The 15,713-nt window shown below is 47.2% G+C and overlaps 1 protein-coding gene across 1 annotated transcript in view; it reads left to right on the forward strand.

Moving 5' to 3' along the window:
* LOC119390227 (SEC14-like protein 2) overlaps positions 1 to 15,713 on the forward strand; it is a 70,391-nt gene that overhangs the window by 50,291 nt on the left and 4,387 nt on the right. The window contains exons 9-10 of the mRNA XM_037657793.2: positions 3,961 to 4,047; positions 4,762 to 4,874. Of these exons, the coding sequence (XP_037513721.1) occupies positions 3,961 to 4,047; positions 4,762 to 4,874 (200 nt within the window). The remainder of the gene's footprint in view (positions 1 to 3,960; positions 4,048 to 4,761; positions 4,875 to 15,713) is intronic.

The raw sequence follows: 15,713 nt of genomic DNA on the forward strand, positions 1-15,713 counted from the left end.
CTGAAATAGGGAAACAAAGAAAAGGTACTTTTTGTATTAGCTGTAGAGGGCGGAAAAGTCAAAATGTCGCATTTTGCCCCACCTTGCCCTAAGTGTTGGCCGAAGTTGAATTCGATAGTATAAACGCACCGCATGTCTCGTTATGACTACTTCATAGTAGTCATAAGGCTCGGCCTGACGGTGCCGACGTGGACGCGGCCCGCCTCGGCCTGAGAAGACCGGGCTTCAAGGACTCTTGTAAATTCAGATTTGTGCATGAATAAATGAATGAATGAATGAATAGTGCGAAAGATATCAAGAACTAGCTAATTAGCGAAGGGCCTTACGGTAACTATACGATGTCCATTTCAAAATCAAAACCAACGCTCAATAATTGGCCGGCTGTCGACTTCTCCAAAGGACGGGCGGCTACGCTCTGCGTCATTTGAAGGCCCCGAGCAAATCTTGACTACGATGGGATTCTTAATGCTCACACAAAGCTAAGTGTGCAAGATTTCGTATTCCGTGTATACCCTTGTCAGTGTGCGTCTGTCATTCAGGGGCGTAGCCGGGGGGGGGGGGGGTTCAACCCCCCCCTCCCCGAGATTTTTCAATTTTGTTTGCGTATATATACATGCGCACATACAAACGCACGCACGAACATACATAAAGTATGGTTGAACCCCCCCCCCCCCCGAAAAAAAAATAATTTCTGGCTACGTCCCTGCTCGACAGCAAAAGGCACTGGGCCACCTCGACATGCTTCGCACTGGACCGAGTCAACACCTCTTCCATAGTCAAATTGATGTCGATAAAGCGCGGAAGTTTCGGTAGCTGCATGTATCCCAAGCCCACAGCAATATACGGAATAAGTTTTATAATATTCTGGTCGAGAACCGAGTCACACTCTGCGGTTAAAGTCATTGCCGGCAGCGAAATTGAAATAAGAAACAGTCACAAGCACACTGCACTGAACTAGCCCGACAGTTTAACGTGCGTGAAAGCTCGACTGGTGTCGACATTTTTCGTATAATCGGCGACGAAGGCGGCAGTCCCTTCTTGAAGCGGTGTTTCTCCTTCACGGATGCAGCAGCGGGAGCTCTCGAAAGCATTTATTTAGTGTTGTGCACGCGCGCATCCCGGCTCCATAGCGCGCCATTGACGACCGCAAGGTTCGATTGCGCAAAGGATCGCTTATGCATGCAGTGAATCTCAAGCCGTCGCCATCGGCGCGTAATATAGTCATCGAGCACGGGTGATCTACGCGCGCCCGCGGACGGGAGCCACGTCGTCTGAGGCGGCTGCCATGTCGGGGCGCCGTCAAAACATCAGAGTCAAGGTCGGCCGGTCTGCAAGTCGCGCCCGCCAGCCATAGAACGAGGGGAACGCGGGGTGTCAGTTTGGGCTCGATAAAAATCTTCCTTGGTTAGCTTAGCTGGAACCTGTCTGAACGAGGTACGCGTCGTACGCGGCCGGGAGGTATACACTTTCTCGAAGCGTAGTTCGGCTAATGCCAGCCGTAGCTAGAATTTTCTTTACCGCGAAGTTATGCGGGGGAATACCATGACGGTTCTCGTTCGGCTGCGGGCACGTCTAATGGCGTAGCGTTTATCGAAGAGGCACAGGCTCGTAATACACAGCGGGCTCGGTGCAGTAAAACCGGCACAGGGTAGAGAAGCATGGGTATATGGTAGTCAGTATAAAAGTGTTCCGCTCCGACGTAGCGAAACGTTTAAATAAACCTCATTAAAGAGACGGAATTGCACCAGACAGGCTAACACCCGTGTCAAGCTGGCAAATTAAGCGTACTTACGGGAGAACACTTTAGTTAAAGTGCGCTTTACCAAATCTAAATGACTCGAGCGGAGTGCCACTCGCAGAAGAGTATACTCCGGAACAGCTTCGAAAAAAACGCTGGCACTCTGTTGCCATTTCTTCTTTACTACAAGTGCGCTGTGTTTTCCCGTTTAGCACCGCGTACCCTAAAGTGTTACTCATCATCCGAAGCAGGCACGTAGCCAGGATTTTTTTCGGAGGGGTGGGGATGGGGAGGGGGGGGGGGCGCAAGGCCTAATTGTTCGAAAGGAACTCTTTCCTACTTCTACGCTTGCGTTAATGGCCGACTGGACAAATTTCGCGGAGGGGGGGGGGGCTGCTGGGCCTCCCTTTGTCTACGTGCCTGGTCCGAAGCGTACTCCCCGTAAGTTCACGTAACTTGCCCGCTTGTCACGGGCATTAGTGTACAGTAACGTGCGTACTGTGTATTGGGCAGACCTTGCTTAGCTTCTTAATGGGTGCATATGACATCCTGTGTAACGAAGAAATATGCCGAATACAACAAACGTTGCAATGCCTCGACTGCAACGACTGATGGTCAGGGCATGTAGACAGCGAATAGTCGGCGCAGCACTACAGGAGCAGGAACTGGATACACTGAAGAGTAAAGAAGCACTAAGGTCCTGCTTCGTAAATGGCGTGCAAATACATCGGAAATATGACAAAGCGTATATAGATCACTAGATTACAGTATTGACGCCTGTAGGACTTGCGAACAGCGTCGGAACTTCCTCAATAACGTCATTGTTCTTGGTGTAGTACATATTTGTTGGCACTTGATACTTCTTCAGACATGTGTGGATTTTTTTTTCGTTTTTTTTTTTTTAGAGCGCAGCTCTTAGGCGCCCGTTCCTGCGCTGAGCGGTGTCGCCGTTGCCATCGCCATCGGTGGCGTAACCGATAGACATGAAAAGATAAAATGAGGAAAAAAAAAATACCCAGGATCGAATGGGAATTGAACACGGGCCCTCTGCGTGGCAGTCGAGTATTCTACCACAGAGTCACGCTGGTGCTTGGAACTCATTTGCAAAAGGCCCTATACAGGCCTCATGTCGGGCAAGGAATCGTGTTAACCTATGTAATATAGCGTGGCAGAAGAGTAAAATAACAAACAGTCGTCACACAAGGCTAATTGCGCAACGAGTGTGTGGTTTAATGCTTCCCACCCACTGCAAAGTGCTCAGCCAAAACTTCAAGCACAGTTAGTGTTGCTCCAAAAGGAAGCTGCGCTCAGAATTCCCATTAGGCAGTATCGTAATCGTCGGTGATTTTTCTTATCCTGACTCTAAACACAAGCCAAAAGGAGAGCCAGCCGAGATTCGTGTTGATCAGGCCAGTTCGTGTGGAAATCGTGCCACGCGTGGAAGGCGAAACACACGTGCTGTTTACTAAGGGTGTTTAATGCAAGGCGTATCTCTTACCGTGATTCCGCAACGTTTCTAGCTCGAGACGAATATACTATATGCATATAGCAAGAAACAAAAGGCTCTCATTAGCATTAGGCTCTATCTAAGTGGTCTCTCTCTTTCTCCCTTGAATGTGGGCAATCCCAATGCTGCCTTTTTTTTTTGTTAATTTCAGGCGAAACGATGCGTTTAGTGTGAGGCGGCCAGGTGCATACAAAACATCGACAGAAGGCTAAGTACGTTAGACTAAGTACGTCAGCATGTAGACTAGGTGCGGCAAAGTACATTAGAACCAGCATTTCTACGTGCGTGTGCCGATGGCGCTAGCTTAATTAGATCAGTCACTGCCAGCACCAATTACACAGCAGAAGGGGACGAGGCAGTATGTAGGCACACCTGCGGTGTAGCATAGCTACTGTGCTCCACCGTATAATTGGGCCATGCATAGAAGCTGTGCAATCTAGGATGCGGAAATATCAAAGACGACGACGACGTAATGCTTAGCCGTGGCCGAACGAAGAAAGCCGTAGCGTTGGCCAAAATTTAGCCATGCTGGCATATCCCTCTCAGGGAACACAATTCAGCACTAGGCGCCCTTATTTCATGTCGTTTATTGCACTCACGTTTATATTGAAAATTACAAGATTGGGCTTGCGTTCCAGTTCGACGTCTACGTCGTGTCGACAATGTCTGTACGCTCCACTTATTTCTTATATATTTTTTTTTCTCCCGCTTCCAGTTCCATCCCTGTTCTCCGTCCTGTTCAACCTGATCAAGCCCCTGCTGACGGGAAACACGCTCACGAAAGTCCACGTCCTCGGAAAAGGCAAGCGCCACTTCATAATGTCAAACTGTTTCGTTCATTTTAATCAAGGCCATTATTAAAGTCAATGAAGACTATGTTCATTAACAAACATTGGTCATGCAGAAAAGAAACAAATGAGTACGGCAAAGGCTGAATGTTTTTCTCTGAACCTCTCTCTCTCTTTCTGTCTCTTTTTGTCCCTGCATCCCTCTCCCCCAGTGCAGGGTAGCAAACCGGACGTGCGTCTGGTTAACCTCCCTGTCTTTCCCTGCTTCTCTCTCTCTCTCTCTCTCTCTCTGAATGTTTTCATATTGAAATGAGACCAGAGTACGCCAACCGAGACAAAAAGAGACAGGTTGCCTTGGAGGAAATAGGTCACCATCATGGCAGAGTCGCATCTAGAAAGACGCGCTCGCGTTCACAACTGGTGGTGATGGTTTTGTTCTTGTTAAACGAGCCTGGCTGTTGGTGCCAGGCTAACAACACTCTGCATTCCCCCTGCATTGGCGACATTGTCTCTGCATTGCATGCTGGTGTTGTTCGTTCCCTAGTGCCTAAGAACGCGTGTAGACGCGACAACCCTTGTGACAGCGATTTGCCAGCGTTCTGCTTTCGTTCTTTCTGCGCCACCTCCGTCGTACAAAACGGACAAACGTTTCTCGCTAGACTAAAACAAGGACGCACGAGCACTCACGGTGTCTCGGCAACTAAGCGTGTGTTTGTGGCGGCGCGCAGGCGACAACTGGAAGGAAGAGATCCTGAAGTACGTGGATGCCGACCAGCTACCCAAGCAGTGGGGCGGAAACTGCGTCGACGAGGTTACCGGCGACCCATTCTGCTCGACACATGTGAGTATATACATTGTTCGCCTTTCTAATTGTTTGTTTATAATAATTGTTGGGGTTTTACCATCCCGAAACCACGATATGATTATGAAGGACGTCGTAGTGCAGGGCTCCGGAAATTTCGACCAACTGGGCTTCTTTAACGTGCTCCTAAATCTAAGTACACGGGTCTTGAGCGTCTTTGCCTCCATCTAAAATGTGGCCGCCGCGGCCGGGATTCGATCCCGCGACTTTCGGGTCAGCAGTCGAGTACCACAACCACTAGACCACCAATTCTGGTGGCCTTTATGCCGGCCGGCCGGCCGGCCTCACAGCTGCCATTGCGCTCGCTGTGCCCCACTCATCGGTATTCGCGCCTTGGCAAGCTACATAGGCTTAGTTGCCAGCACCGCAAAATTGGCATTCTGTAGCGTCGAAGTGCTGTTATTATTATTGTTTGATGTGTGCATACAAACGCCGTTATTACTATTACTTGATGTGTGCACACAAGCACACAGGAAAAAGTGACAGAGAAAGGCTGACAACTGCCACTTAGAGTGGCACAACACCTGCCTACTCTTTCTTGAGGAGAGAAGAAATAGAGAAAAGGAAGATGGGAGGAGAGAAAGGGGAAAGAAGATAGGAAAGTTAAAAAAAAATGACGAAGGCTCGGACAACAATAAGTAAAAAACGCGAACACGACAATCAAAGCTCTCATTTTTCTTCTTGGATTATTTACCACACTGCAATTAGCTCCGCTCAACGAAAATGGGGAACGGCACGTCACATTTGCAGGGGAGCTCGCACCGGATGTTTCCATTGCTTCGAGCGCGAGGTTCACTTGATATTTGTATCTGGAGATCCTTGTTCGTGAATAATTTTTTGTGCATAATTGGGGTATTCGAATAGCTCCTTGCCTTATGCACACCATGGGTAGCTAACTGAGGCGTGGTGCATGGGAGCGATGGCCTCATCTTCCGTGTTTCAGGTGAACAATAAGGTCATCCCGCTTCGGAAGCCTCCGCATTAAATTTCCTAAAATATGCTTACATTCAGTTCAGAGTCGATCCTGGCACCGTTTTCAGTGCTTCGAGCCAACGCAAATAGACACAAAGCTTGCAAGGAGGTTGTGTCACTGCCATCTTTGCTCGCATTTACCCGCCACATTGCGGAGGTCGTGCACGCTACCATTACAGAACGACAGTGATCATCATACTGAGAGTAACAAAAATGCGTTGCCGTTGATGCATCCGCATCGAAGGTAGCAAGACAACAGATTCACGTCCTAAACGTGAACTTGCATAAGCCCATATTGAAGCATGCTTCCCCGAAATTATATGACATAAGCTTCGCTTCTCCCCACAAACACAAGTTACTCATCAAAGTGTTCTTGTCTTAAGGAACAGAGCTGATTGATATTAGTGATGTAAAGACAGAGTGTCGCTGGACGTGAAAGCGTCGGTTAAAACAAACTGCACAACAGACCGTGTGGCATTTGCGAATGAGTCAGCGTGGTTCACTGATTGTGGAATACCACGCCAATTATGCGTGCCAACTTGGCTGACAAGCCTCTCTTACGGACAAAACGCCCTTTTAACATTAGCTTTATCTTGGGTCTATGGCACGCAATGTGGCCAACGGTATACGCCGGTCAATGCCCATGGTGGCGGGCCGGCCGTTTCTTCCCCACATTATGTGGGAGTATATGTCTAGGCCAGTAAACATAAACTCTCCTCTGGTACACACCTTACTCAGGGAGCCTTGGGAGGCCGTCCTCGCTCGAGATGACTTGTAGACCCAGAAGAGTCTCTTGGATCAGGCTGAGCGTACAGCAACGGCCACTGGAGTCCTGTACTAGGGACCCACCCTTGCTGCTCCCTTATCTCTCTTATTTATTGCATAAAGTTTTTCAATCAATCAATCAATCAAACAATCAATCAATCTGTAGTCGAGAGTTCGACCAATGATCGTCTAGACAGGTAATATGATTATGAAAGCTATTATCGCTATGGAGAAAAATTCGAAGGCAAGACTACTTTTGGAATCCTTATTTATTCAATCGACGAACGGCAATGTCAACAGGACTCATCTAAATCTGCCTTCTGACTGCACCCGTTCACTACGTCATATTTTTGTTTTTAAAAAATAATAATGAAGCGACTTACGCCTCTTGCCTGCTTTAGTGTGATCAGGGAACCCGTACGGGTCACAAAACAGCTCTCGCGTGTTTTTCAGCTTGATTTGGTCACTGGCCGCAACTTCTTCATCGTGGGTTTTATCTCTCCGCATTTGAATGAGAAATTAGCCCGGAAGGGCTTTTTCGAAGTGGCGTACTATATAAGAGCGCGGGCACATTTATTAGTAGTCAGAGTCTCGCCTATTTGTTATGCAGGACATAAGTTGAATGTGTGCCATGCAAAACGTGCGTAAAACGCACTGCTCGTTCACTCGTAAATCGCCGTAAGGAGATTTTAATTTAAACTTTTTTTTTTGTGGCGACGCATTTGCGAACGTGCTTCGTGCTGCCGAGCAAAGAAACCTGCCAAGTTTTCCTCATCGATGACGCAGTCACGCGCTTGGTGACGCAAGTCATTTGACGCAATACCACTACTGGATGAAGTGCGCTAAGTGGCGCCCTTCATAGAGAACGTCATCCGTTTCTTAAAGCGCTCGAGCTGCTGCAGAACGTTCAAGCGAATAATGAAAAGCACGCTTGGCACTTTATAATAACGTAATAAATGCGCAGAAAATCGGACCTCCCGTACTGCTGGTCAGGACAACAGCATGGTATCTCGGGGAAGGGATAAACGGCATTGTTTGAAACAAGTCTCTGTCTATGACATTATACGAAAGTTTCATTCTCATAATGAAGGTGTCAGTAGTGGTAATAAGGATGAATTTAATCATGGGTAAATGTTTCTGTCACTCTGTTTCGCTACTGCATGCATGCAGTGACTGCAAACATCATTTGAGGTGCTATTCCACTTATAAGCACTTCTTATTTAGCTTCAGCTTCTGATTTCTTTTTACGCTGTTCTCCAATATTAAGTCGAGGCGCTCAGCATTTTTTTTTTTACGCCACTGCTTGTTCATGGAGACGGTAGAGGAATGTCACCTGTAGGCAAGTCGGCTAAGTTTTGTCAACGCAAATGCGATTTTAGATGTTTGTGGATCTCTTTACCACCGAGGTGAGGCGACAAAGCGAGATTAAACACTGATAAATCATTACAACAGATCTTCGCCACTTTTCGTATACACCCCACTTGGTCCTGCATTCGAAGAACTCTCGCATGAGAGCGTTAATTCGGTAGCCGGCATTCCGACAAACTCCGCTCATAAGTAGCAGTCGGCGTGGTAATGAGGCGGCCAGAACAGGCACGGTCAATTTCAGTGTACAATAGATACTTACGTAGCAGAAATTTTGTGAACATGATCGGTGATCGGATACGTTTACCGCCAGCAGTACGCTCGGCCATACGAAAAAAAAAAACAAAGCACTCGCGACACATTAGCCTGATTCTTCAAGGGTGCCGCGCGAGGCACTGCTGCTTAGAGCACTCCAAGGCGCTCTTATATAGCGTTGAAGTGGGAATGTGAATGCGATCTTATGGATTCTGTTCACGTGCTCGGCTGCAGTTTTCACTCCTAATACGGCGTCTGCGTCGTGCATGTGCATGTTTTACATTGACGAAGCAAGTAACACCTCCCCGGTGCCTGGTTTGCCAACCATGTTTGTCTATACGACAGAAGAACGACTGACGTTCACGTTTCCATGTAGAGAAATTTACAGCGCAGAAAAAAACGCGGGCAAAAGCGAAGGTACGACAGACGAAGCACTCCATCTGTCGTGTGTTCATTTTTGCCCACGATTCTTTTTTTTCTGCGCTGTAAATTTCTCGACATGAACAACCAACTTGCCAAAAGAGTAACAGTTCTACCACGGCCGCTCGATCTGATCGAGCGGCCGTGGTTCTACGCTCATGTTTCCAGTTTCGGCCTCCGATTGTTCTGGCAGGGACCGAACCTGCGACCTTCGGAAGGAAAGTAAAGTGGACAAAAAGACAACTCGCCGCTGGCAGGTGCGGTCCCTGCCAGCGGCAACCTGTCTTTTCGAAATACAAAAAAGACGCATACCATCGAGGAAGAATTTAAGACAGAACAGGAAAGGGCGTCGCTCGCAACTAACATTATTCTCAGAACATCAGCGACATATAGTATAGCCGTAGCAACCATGCGCGCGCGCACATCACCTCACATGCTCGTCAAAATACACGCGATAAGAATGACGAAAACGACTTAATCAAAAAAAGATTCGAAAAAAACTAAATTCACCGCCACGCAGAACAACAGATGTGTCACTTACACACGTATCTCTCTTATTTTTAACGTAGTACGCTTCCATAATTTCACGCGCTAGGGTATAATTACTTTCCAAGGACGGATACACTGGAATACCCAGGCTCACACTTGCAGGAACCGCAATGCACGGGAAAATGCGCTGAAAGTTTATTTTTCACGGAAAGTTCATGCTCCGTAATTCTGTCGTTTATGCACCGGCCTGTTTGGCCGATATAAACTCTATACCGCAACTGAGCGGGATCTCGTACACCACGCCAGCCGAGCAGGCGACATACGGCCTTGCGTGCATCTTCACACACGGGGAGGGCCTCGGGTATTAAATTCTTCCTCGATGGTATGCGTCTTCTTTGTATTTCAGTAAGCATGTACCAACTAGCCCAACAACCAGTTTTACTAAGTTGTCTTTTCGTCCACTTTACTTTCTTCACATCTATATCACTATTGTTACAATGCCCTTAACACAGTACAATTAACGCCCCCTATACCTTACTTGGCTTCATTATCTGCTTGTTTTCATTAATGTAAAGCTTTTGGCTTTTATCAGGCACACGCAACTAAGACTACATGACCGTCCTGGGTCGCCTTCACTACGTTCACGTCATTGACAGACCTTCGCGGTTCTCGCTTCCTGAAGAGCTGATTTCGTCTGCAACGCACTGTATGGCCGCCTTCGCTAATTACGACTCTCGCTTTGATGATTTCACGCTATCTGCCCCTTGCGCACTGATTTATTTCTTTTCTCTACCCTCACTTTTCATATGCGCCCGTGCCGCTGGAATCATCTTCGATCCCGCCAGAACGAGCTCCTGAAGCTTTTGAGATTATCGGCCAGTTGCGTACAATCATGTGGTAGTTCTTCCATTTTCTGTCTGCCGAAATGTGTTCGAATGGTGTGCTTTATATCGGTGAAACGGCCATGCTGCTGTTCTCTTGGTCCCATTTCTTTCGCGCGTAAGCCATTGTTAATTTGCCGATCCTGGTGACGCGCCGCTTGGATCCCAGGCTAAGTTGTAATGTAAATATTTGGAATAGGATCGTTTAATTAACTCTGCCCAGCTTTCCGCTAAGCGTGATTAAAATAAGAAACACTTTTCTGCGATAGCTATCGCGCTTTTATGTACGCACGTATAACACGTAATGAAAGACTTCAACAATTAAAACGCAGCCGAGAGCTTGTGGCGGGAATATTAAAAAGGAGTTGGCAAGCCAGGCGCTTTCGTTTTGACTGAGAACTGTGTGGCAGGTGAAAATAAAGATGAAAGACCAAAAACGAATGAAAGTTTGGCGAGTCGTTGGACCCAACAAGAATGCTTTATTGACTCGGTCTGATTTTTACACGCGCTACGTTTTGCTTCTTTATTTTTCAACAAGAGAGCAGACTATGCGACATGAATGCAACATTCAGTCGCAGTAATTTTCCACGAAGATGACATTGCACTGAAGGCATTCGGGCGGTGAATATGGCTAAGAACTATGCAGCATAGTCGCTGGTGGTTAAACGGGGTATCGATTACACGCGATTTGGGGCCAGCCTTGTAACACGTACAGCTCGCCTATTTCGCCATACAACAGCTGAAAGAAACCACTTTGATCAACAACTCTAAAACGCTCACGCCCTTTGCGGAACTTGACTTTTTTTTTTTTTTGCTTTTTCTGCGCGATCGACCATTTCCGCACTGCGTCCGAGACTTCCACGGTCGTTCATGTTTCAGGTCCGACCCCAACCTTTTACACAATTTGTCTTGGCTAGTGTTCCTGTAAGCATGCTCACGGCCACCACAACCATGTAGTTCGTCATTTTCTGTCGGGTCATACTTGGCAATGCGACCATTACGGCCACACTGGTAACAGTCTCCAAACGTACAGTAGAGATTTCGCTTGCCCTTGAAGGTATGAGAGATCACACTTTACAAGAAAACTATCGACATGGACATCACCAACAAAAGCACTCGTAGCGGCCTCAAGTGCCACTTCGTGCAGCTAAAAACCGATCAAAACAAATTAAAGCGATAGCTCTTTCTTTTGAATTACTTCCCGGGATTTTGCTATTGGCGGACGGCGATCTACCGTACACGTTAAAAGGTAGCTAGAGTGAGAAGGAGAGCAAAGAGGGCAGAGGGAAGCTCTGTTAGAACAAGAGTGAGGAAGGAGAGAAGGAAGCGCATGTGCAGAGTAAAAAGATGGAGATAGGTGCGGGATTGATTGGCGCCGGCTATGACGTCACGAGCGTGGAAGGAGGGAGAGAGAGGTGAGATGGGCGAGCATTAGGCCGCATTCCTTTCACGTGAGAAATGCAGCAAAGCAAACAAGGCTAGTGCTTATTGGAACGTGTTCGGTGTTTCTCGCAGTAATTTTTGGTCGTTGTCATAAGTTCTCGCGAAGAAAAGTGGAAAAGAATGCATCATTGTTTTGCTGTCAGGTATTTAAGAAAGGTGTTCAGTAGCACTCATGGCCTCTCACTGCAAGTGAACTATTGCACTCGCGTGGCTTTACTTTGCGGGAGGAGATAGCGCCACCGACGTTGGCGTTCACATTTACGCCACAAATGTTCCGATATTCTCTCTATATAGTAGAATGCGTGCGTAGAGAGTGATAAACATATCTAACGACTTCATGAAGTACAAACGCCATGATGGTCCCCACCCCTTACCTCTGTGCCCCCGTCCGTCTAATCAAGCATCGCAAACTTTGACTAAACACACGAACAAAGTTTCTCACTACAACGAGGATCAGAAGCAGCGTTGCTCATTACAGAAAATAATCACCCATACTTAAAGCCAGGACGGATACGCGGCGATTCTGATATGACTATGTACACGATCCAGGGTATGACGATAATCGAAACTCCGCGTTAGTTGCGAAGAGAAAATGACGTCTATAATATTTCACAGCCGTGAGCTTTGTAGTTAGCAATCGTAGTTCTATCTAGGCAGCTACTGCTACTTCGAACTTTGACATCATTGCTCTTCAGTCTACAGCAGTGTGACACCGCAACTGGTGGCCTGGCGAGTAACAGCACTTTCAACAACAGCAACAACGGTACTTGTTGGTACCTGAAAGACAGCGTTTAGTAACGGTGAAGTTTATAGAACAGCTGGGAAATACTTTAATGTGGACAGAGCGACCTACAAAGCCTCGTGGGTAACGGACACAGATATGTGCGCGATCTTTGCTTGAAACGAAGCTCACGTGAGCACAATATCAAGCCTAGGGTTCTTCTTCCACCGTATTACCAACCGTATACAGATAAATAGAGCAAGGAAAGCGGTGTCGGGCTTTATACTCTTTAAAAATCTGCAGTAAAATTCCGAGCAAGCGCCCCCCTCCCTTCTTCGGGAGATTTCAAATATGCGGCATCTGCTCCCCTCCAACCATATTCACTGTTTCATTCGCTGTTTTTATTCGCCCGACGAGGGTGAATGAAAACAGCGAATGCATGCGTACTCAATAAAGCATTTCATTAGAAGCACTTGTGTGCATTTTTTTATTCTTAGCGGCTCATCCGCCGCCATCTTGAATTTCGATACATGACCGAGCAAGGGCTCCCCTTCAAATCTTGTCGATCTATCCTACACCGTAAGGGGAGGGGGGGGCGTGAAGGGGCGCTTGCTCGGTATTTTAGGGCATTTTTTTTATTTTATTCTTTCCACGAAAGCACCTCATACCGGTGAAAAAATTTCGAGCGGCATGTTCTGACAAGTGACGAAGTTCTATGAGAATTGATCGGTGAAGTAATAGACAACCTCGTCATCCATGAATGCATTTGCACAAGCACAAACCACCAGCTCAGAGAATCACAGCGCGGAGTCTAGTATCTTAGGCTAAATATTCCGCGTTTGCAGAGCTTGCGGACACTAACTGCGAAAGTATTGTATAGTTAGGAATTCGCTCTGGTTACTTTATTGAAGCGAAGGAAAGCTGATATTGCTTCAGTTTAAGTGCGCGAGATTCAAAAGTGCTTCGCAATAATATGCTTGTCCATTTAGTAGTAAAGCATAACAGTAACCTCCTAAACTGAACAATTCACTTGAATGAATGGATCATAAGTTACGAAGACATCATAGTGAATTATGCTAGTTCGCACTACCGTTCACTAAATGTAAATCCTGGAGCATGCAGGTTACTCTGCGGTCCACAACAATCTTCACTTACTGTCGTACTGGCTCAAATAGGAAGTGGTCAGAAATAATTTATCCGAAGCGAATAGTTCCAGGCCAGATGCCTTCTACGGTTAAGATTTCCTGCTCAATGAATACCCACGAAGGTACCCCTCAGACTTATTGAGACACACTGTCAAAAGTACACAGGTGCTTTGGTGTGTACCCTATATGAAATGTCACTGCATACTCCCTATCATGCACTTCTCGCCTGCCAAAGAATGTACACGTTCCTTCCGCGTCCTTTTCAGAAGTACACTGGAAATGCATGCACATAGGTCGCTACTGTTGCCTGTAAGCGCAGTATAGCTGAAAGTGCGTCTAAAAACGTAGAAAGTCTAAAGTCAGCGTAAAGACTGCCTTAGACTGTTCTTACGGGTGCGTCACCTACCATCAGCTTGCAAACGCTTGTCCCCGTTTAGGTGCAAACCTGAGCGACGCGAAACAACCGAGTGAGTGAGTGAAAAGTCTGTGACAATTGTCGTTACTGGTGCGCGCACGCTGAAGCTGCAGGGAGGTACGCTGATAACGCTAAATTTCGCACCTACACCCTTCAATCCCTTCCCCTGAATGTACACTGTGACGGCTTGCGCCACATACCGACAGTAGCTTCAGCAGAAACATTTGAGCACCTAAGCGTGGCTGGTCATACAGAAGCGGCAAGTCAATGCAAAATTTATTTAGGGACATTCTCTCGCTTTGCCTCAAGGACTGGACGGCCTGGTAGACCTAACAGAAGCAGTAGCAGTGCATCATGTGCGAGATTCACGACTAAGGTTTGCCTTCAGTAGCACTGCCTTCTCGTTAAGAACTTGCGTTGAGTACTTGTGACATAGCGTTAGACAGCGACGACTTGGTGTGGTATGCAGATCGATGCATATACACTTGTAGCGAATCGTTCCGATTTATAAGCGCTGTACCTTGAGACGTGAAACGATGGCGGCGAGGTACGGATTCATACGGTGATTGCCTGCAAGTTTGTTTTTTTTATCTATAGTCGGGTACAACTTAATAAATCAGGGGAGGCCCCGCCCAGGTGACCGAAGTGATTTAGTATGCACTCCCTGAATAAAAGCAACTAAAAATAAAGCGGGTAAAGCCTGTTCCGCAGAAGTACACCGGGCTTCCTCCGCAGCCGATCGTCTTCGCGATTAAAGAAACTCTCCCGCCATGTACTCGGCGATGTTCTCCGAAGGCGTCACCGGCCGTCCGGATCATGGCGTTAGTCTGTAGGGCGCGACCATTAGTGCACGCTAGTGTGCATCCGTCTTTCAGCAGGAATAAATTCCGCTCACTGCTAAAGCTGTACCCGATTATAGTGAGTTTAGAGATGAAGCCAAATGCACGTGGCATTATTGGACGCGCAGGCCACAGGAAGAGTATCGCAGCGACGGTCGCTTCTAATATACCAGTACTTAAGATATGTTGGCTGTCATATCAACAGTATCGGGATTTCTTCACTCGCTAGTTAAGCGGTAAACACAGCCGAGATTTTGCTGCAGATACGGTGGTAATATCAATATTGCGCGCTCATCCTGTGTCCCCTACAAAACTAGGACAACAATGATGTACTTTCTTGAAGTAAACACCCAACAAACGACATCGAGGCTTGTTGAAACCGCTTTGGTTGACTTCATACCACATAACCGATAAATGACGCACTTGCTGCACCACTAACGGCCGGCGATAGAGTTCATGTGTACCATAGCTGCTAGATGTTGTCAGGCCCAACATTTGGTCAGAACTTCCTGTACTCGGTAGGGCTGACGATCGTTCATGCCAAATCTCTGGAGTACCTGCAGCACCATGACCGCTGTTAACATCCGATATTTTTCGATGCACCGCAACTTTGAGAACTCCTGGACAAAAGACATACAACGAAACACTGGTCAAAGGCATGGGCAAAGTACTAGCGTAGAGCGCCTCAGCCCCGTCTTTAGGGCTGTGTTTCTCAAGGAGATCTGTATGACAGCAATCGCCGACGCGACTTACTGTCGTACAACTGCCACCTATGAGGAATACACCCAACCTACCATAAAACACGCACAAACACACGCCGTATAGTTTTCAGTTCAGTCTTGAGAAGCATATGCCTTCAAGTAATGGTGCACCGCTTGACGAACTGTTCGATGTACGGCGTCCACCGCAAAGTGTTCACGTGTATCTTCGTAGACGTTGGATACGCACTCTCGGAAGAAGCGCCACTGTTGTGTTTCTCTCCTTCTTTTTATCCCCTATTCCCTTTCCCTCAGCACAGGGTAGCAAACCGGACGCGCGTCTGGTTCACCTCCCTGCCTTTCGTTGTCCTCGTCTCTCTCTATCTCTCTCTTTTCTAGCTTGAGGAGTG

The sequence above is a fragment of the Rhipicephalus sanguineus genome, chromosome 4 (assembly GCF_013339695.2).
Source record: "Rhipicephalus sanguineus isolate Rsan-2018 chromosome 4, BIME_Rsan_1.4, whole genome shotgun sequence".
Taxonomy (NCBI): Eukaryota; Metazoa; Arthropoda; class Arachnida; order Ixodida; family Ixodidae; genus Rhipicephalus; species Rhipicephalus sanguineus.